This window comes from Talpa occidentalis, unplaced genomic scaffold (assembly GCF_014898055.3).
Source record: "Talpa occidentalis isolate TD23 unplaced genomic scaffold, MPIMG_talOcc4v2.1 talOcc4.5, whole genome shotgun sequence".
NCBI classification, from domain to species: Eukaryota; Metazoa; Chordata; class Mammalia; order Eulipotyphla; family Talpidae; genus Talpa; species Talpa occidentalis.
The window spans coordinates 136,854,972-136,860,971 of NW_023604861.1; the positions used below are offsets into that span (position 1 = coordinate 136,854,972).

The following is a 6,000-nucleotide window of genomic DNA, read 5'->3' on the forward strand; positions in this document are numbered from 1 at the left end:
AGCCTAATGAAAAAGTCACATTGAGGCATTCTCTATTCACCTAAGAATTATTTCATATAGATATTTTATATATACTTCATATATGTGTGCATACATATGTAACACAGACATTCATTTATTTCATGTGTGTGCATCCTTAACGCTATCTTATGTAGAAGAGTCCACCATCATCATTAGCCTGGTTCTAAACTTAAGAATACACTCCTAGGAAATTACTCCCAGAAATAAAAATCATCAGTTACACTTTACCTCAGATGCTTTGCAATAATGGTTAATTACATGTACTCACTGGATTAAAGAAACTGATTACCTCTCAAAGCACATTCATGCTGAGGCTATTTGAAGGAAAAATAATATTCCCTGTTTGAAAAGGGTGTGTTCAAAAGTCAATGTAAGAAATGGATTTCTGAAAGTTGAGTATCGTGTTTAACTCACCTAACCTGACACTTCATAGTTGCGTCACTTTGCAAAATAAGCATTTTTCTTTAAAAAGCACAGAAAATCCTATTCATAATAGGCAACAAAGAACAGAAAGCATATGCCAACAGTCAAAAAGAACATATGTGCCTTCTGCTGTTATTATTTTTTGATAACAGCTGCTCCAATGGAAATGCAAGCCCGCAACATAAGGCAGGACGCAGGAGGACTTGCTGCCAGACACAGCCTTTGGTCTTAGCACTGATTTTGGATTACCTGCTTAAAATTCTGACAACTTCTCTAGAATCTATTTAAAATTCCACTCCACATCTTCAAATCATGAAGGCAGAAAGGTGCCTAAGGAATGCTACAAGCACATACAAAGAAAAAACTTACCAAGTTTTCTTTTCTTTTTAAGCCCTCTGTTGATGGCCTGTATCTTAGTATTGGGGATAGCCCCCGTGTTTAGCACTTCCTTTGATATCTGCAGGAAACAGAAAGGGCCCATCACAAAGGTAGCTTTATGGCTCCCTAAGGCATTTCCAAGCAGGCCCTGGGAAGTGTCACGAACCAAACCATGAGAGCAGGATCAGCCACCTAAACAGTTTGGGAGACTCCCGCAAATGATAACATTCTGGTTAACCCTTAGTTTACTTTTTTTTCATTCAAAGTTTCTTAGTTCCTAAAACAGTGCCCAGAACATAGCAAACACTAAATAAATGTTCATCAAATGAGTACATTTTTATTTTTAAATAACCTTGTAACTTTTCAAATCAACCCTAAAGGCAAATTTATCCCCTTTTTCTCCACCCAAAACACACTTTGAAATTAAAATAATTTCTGCATTTATTGTAATGAGCAATGCCTAAGCTACACGTAGATCAGAGTTGCCCTACTTTTCTGTGTGTTTGTTAGTAATTCTGTAAAACAGGTGCCATTTCATTTTCATCAAATCTACAGGGTTTTTGCAATGACTCAAGGGCGACTCAGACCCAAAGACTTCAGTTCCGAGTATTCTCAAGGGCTGGCACCTCAGGTTCTGGTTCTCTCACAACCAAAAAATGAAAGTATTAAATCTTAATGGTGAAAGAAAGGACAAGATTTTTAATCAACAGAGAATACTTATGTTCTCTAAATTCAGAGACTAGAAATGAAATTTATCTTCAACTTTCATAAGAATAAAAAGTCCCTAGCAACAGGAGTTTTGGAACATGTTCTCTCTAGTTCCAGGTACAATATGCAAAGCAGTTGACCACAGTGCGAACCTAAGACTTACCAGAATACACACCAAAGCCGTCATCCAGCAAAAGCAGATAAAACTTACGGAACAGTAGGCAAGAACGAAGACTTAAAATCTGGACTAGACAAAAGTGAAATGGCTAAGAGAGAGAAAAAGCTAGCAATCTAAAATTGGACTTCTCATTAATTAAAATAGCATATAGTTACATTGTTGAATAGTTTAGTCAACAAAAAATCTCTACAATGTTTAGAATAGCACAGGAAGAAAACGCATTAAGACAAAAGATTCACTAGTCCTCACCTACCCCTTCTTCCTTCCCCACAAAGGGAAAAAACTGAAAGGAAACTACTGAAATATTGTCTGTTGAGATGATTGGTAATTTTGGTTTTCATCCTCATAATTTCCAAAGTTTCTACAATAAACTTGCTCTTATAATCATAAAAATCACTAAACTCACACAAGTCTAACCTATACCTTTATTAAAATTCACAAAATACTTGCAATGTCTGTTGTCTAAACTGGCCAGTTTTAAGACCTAGAATTTTTTCCTATATAAAATACAACAAAACAATTTTCTAATCCGGTTGCCCATTTGAAGACCTTTCCCCAGGCTGTAGAGTCTCGGGAGCAGAGGGTGCGGATCACATGCAGAGGAAGGAGGAGCGCAAGGAAAGGGGCAGAGAAATGGGAAAGTTGCACCATGACTGCCACTCTTTGTTATGACCGCTGCCTCCTAGGCACTCCGGGCCTGGCTCTGCACAGCACCACACAACGGGCAGCCCCAATACACCTGCACTGCCATCACGCCAAGAGGAACCACTGAAGTTGGGCAACACAAGCGCTGCCTGTTATATGGAAGTCACCGAGCTAAGATCTTGGCCCATGTAAGATGCTGCCCATCCTCAAAGTGCTGCATTCTCAATAAGTGAGTCCACACAGGCTGATAGTCTTTCAAATGTGGGTCAAGGCAGTGGTACTGGGCACTTTCAAGTTAAAAAGTGACTGCTGCAGGTTTTATCAGACAGAATGAAACAGAAACATTATCACAGGGGAGCTATTAGAAGCAAGTAATGTGCTTTAATTTCTATAAAATTGTAAGCTCTGCTAGTGGCAACTGTTCAGTCAGACCCACTTTTTATCGCTGTGTTTACATCTGCACAGCTGCTACAAAAGCAATGGTGAGTGAGACTGCTAGTGTCCTGACAGGCAGCAAAGCAGAGGCTAAACTGCACACAATAAAGTGTACAACCTGATGTGGGTGTGGTGTATGCACAAAGCCATGGTCATAATCAAAATAATGAACATATCCATCACCCCAGCAATCTGAGAACTTTTTAATATTCAGTGTAACTAAGAAATGGGAAGCAGACATAAGTACTCCAACTACAGGCCGAAGGACAATGACAGTCTCAAAGAAAAGCTTCTTGTGTAAATGGAGTTGCAAGTTCAATTAACCACTTTTCTAAAGGGGAAATGTTGAACTTGTTTCATCTATTTTCACCCAGGATTTTAGCTCTTTAAGTTAGGTTGGTAAATCTGGTCCCTGTTACCCCACCTTGGGCAGAGGCCAAAGTCTTCACAGCTACTTTGTCTGTCCCATATTTGCCTTATCTTAGGCCCATGTGGTGAAGGTAACAGTTTGTTTCTTCCTGGCTCTATAGACTTTGAGTAGCTCCTTTTCCAGAAAGAAGAGTCCTGGCTTGGTTAGCCTGTCCAAGGGCTGGCTGTCCACACCCTTATTTTGGTTGTACTGCCCTGAAGGTGTGGGAACCAGCAGAGGACCCAGCAGCCCACTGTGAACAGCGCCTCACTTCCCCAGGTTACCCGGGCAGTGTGACAGCCTACTGGAAGAGGCAGGGATGGTAGCATGAACGCTGGAGTCTGAAGGCTCGAGCTCAAATCCCGGCTCAACACTGTAAACCATGGCTGTGCCAAACTCACAACTCCTGAGCCTACTGGCCCCACCTACTGACAAGCACGGCAGTGGCCTTGCCTTGTACGCCTCCTTCCTCTGCATGAGATCCTCACGCTCTGCACCCCAGACTCTGCAACCTGGGGAAAGGCCTTCAAATTGGTAACGGGATTAGAAAATTATCTTGGTGTATTTTATTCAGAAAAAAATTCTAGGTCTTAAATTTAGCCAGTTTAGACAACAGCTATTGTAAGTTTTTGTTAATTTTAATAAAGGTGTAGGTTAGATTTGTGTGAGCTTAGTGGATTTTTATGATTATAAGAGAATGCTAATTGTAGAAAATGAAATAACATGTAAAAAAAACACTTTGTAATCTATAAAAGCTAAAATGATAATAGAGCATTTGTAGATATTCAATCATCCTCAATTTTTCTAAACTTCTATCCTCCAAACCTCTAAGCTACCAAAATATATTAAAAACTTAAATAAGTATTAATAGATAAAAAGAAATGCATCATCTCCTAAGTCCAATTTTAATTATCTTCCCTTAGACTACACAGTCTGAATCACGAAATCATTTATACATAATCTCAAGAGTTCACACTAAATCTCATTTACAAATTCCATGACCACATATATAAACCCCTGAAGACTCCCTATGTTCTTGGAACATGAGCACTACCTGGGTGATAAAAACGGATTAATTCTTTGGGAACAATGCCACATAACAGGCCGAACCGGTAACCTTTTAAACATAGGCAAATTCACAAATGAGATCTGTTACTTACTTCTGTGACATTATGGCAAGAAGTACAGTAATATTTGCCTTCATCCGTGAGACCCCAAGAGACTGCAGCACACTGGGTACAGCGTTCTCGGAACTCTCTCTACGGAAGACAGGAAAGTGTTACTATCAAACATCAAACCACATTTCATACATTGCGCTAAACCCTGAAGTTCTACCTAGAGGGCTCCCTGCAATTGTTTCCCCTACAAGCTGTGGGAAAACAGAAATATATGAAATCATAGCAATATGTAAAATTACAGAAAATGGAAATACACGAATGAGATTATCTATAAACAAGAACAGTTCAGTCTCTGACCAGCTTGCACCGGAATTAAATTATGAAAGTCACTAAAACGGGGCCTGTGGAAGGGGGGAAGGCGATAACGTAAAGTGGAAAAAGGATGAGTGAACACAGCGCCTCAAAAATGCTGTGACAAAATTTAAATATTGAGAAAACGTAAAAAAAACAAAGCGTACACCACCTGGAACCGTGTCAGGGACACTGAAAACACAGGCTCTCCGCCGAGGGAACAGACTTTATTAGGGTCGCGTCAGGTTTCCCCTCCCCCCTCCCCCCTCCCCGGCGCCGCGGGCGTCAGGCCGGGCGCGAGGCCGCGACAGGCGCCTCCTCAGGAGCGCGGGCCGCGGGGTCGCGGTTCCGACCTCGGGAGCCCGGCGGTCGCCGCAGACCCCCGCGGGACCCCCATTCCGCGCGAGCGCCCCGCGAGGCCCCGCCCGTCGCGGCCGAGCTGCGTCTCGGGCCCGTCAGCGCCGCCACCGCCGGGGCCGCGGGCGCAGCGCGTCAAAACTGAGCGTCAACAGAATCCCCGCAGGGGGACGGCGCTTCCCGGCGACCCCGCGCCGACAGCCGGGGACCCAGGCCGGCCCCAGGCCCAGATTTTGAATCCCTGGCCCGGACGGGGGCGGAGATGGAGATGGGGGGTGGGGAGGGGAGAGGGGGACCCCCGAGGACTCGCAGGGGTTGCTCGGGCGCCGCAGGTGCAACCCCGCCTCCCTAGGCCCCGCCGGCCCTCGCGGGTGGTCCTCGGAGAGGATGAGCCAAGCGGGTGGCCCCCCACGCCCCGCCCGCGGGCCGGGGGCGCGCGACCGCGGACCGACAGACAGCGCCCCCTCCCCTCCCTCCCCTCCCCACCGCCTCGCCCGGCCAGAAACTCCAGCCTCGGCCGCCCCCGCCGCGCCGCCCCGCCCCGCCCCGCGGCCCCGCCCCCACAGCCCGCGGCGGCCTCCGGCCTCTTCCCCGCCGCCCGCTCCGCTCCGCTCCCGCCCGCCGAGAGGCGCGCCCGGCGCGCGGCCCGCTCACCGCCTCCTCCAGGTCCATCGCGCGCCGCCGCCCCGCGGCCGTCGGGCCCGTTACCCCGGCAACGGGCGCGGCTTCCGGGAGGTCGGCGGGCGCGCTCCGGGCGGAAACCCGGGCCGGGACTTCAGGTTCCGGACGGAGGTGCCCGCGGGACGCCCCCGCCCGGTGCTGGGGCGAAGCCGCGAGGCCCTTCGGCCGCCCCGTCCCGGGCCGCCGCGCCCCGCTGTGGGGGAGCTGAAGCCGGGCCCGAAGCGCCTGGGCGGCGGCGGCGCTGGGCGGGGCACCCCGGGCCGCCCGCAGGGCAGAGCCCACCCGGCCTCGTCGCG

The 6,000-nt window shown here is 47.4% G+C and overlaps 1 protein-coding gene across 3 annotated transcripts in view; it reads right to left on the bottom strand.

The window, feature by feature from the left end:
* Positions 1–5,736, bottom strand: part of TAF1B (TATA-box binding protein associated factor, RNA polymerase I subunit B) — a 64,059-nt gene extending 58,323 nt beyond the window's left edge. For 2 of the 3 annotated variants that reach the window (XM_054701394.1, XM_037528536.2), the window contains exons 1-3: positions 5,678–5,736; positions 4,358–4,456; positions 814–901 (exon numbers count right to left, since the gene is read on the bottom strand). In XM_054701394.1, coding sequence (XP_054557369.1) covers positions 814–901; positions 4,358–4,456; positions 5,678–5,695 — 205 coding nt within the window. In that variant the 5' untranslated portion in view covers positions 5,696–5,736. Of the gene's footprint in view, positions 1–813; positions 902–4,357; positions 4,457–4,838; positions 4,897–5,677 lie in introns of those variants that run through there. The other variant, XM_037528537.2, reaches the window with a different exon arrangement.
* Positions 5,737–6,000: the final 264 nt, after the last annotated feature.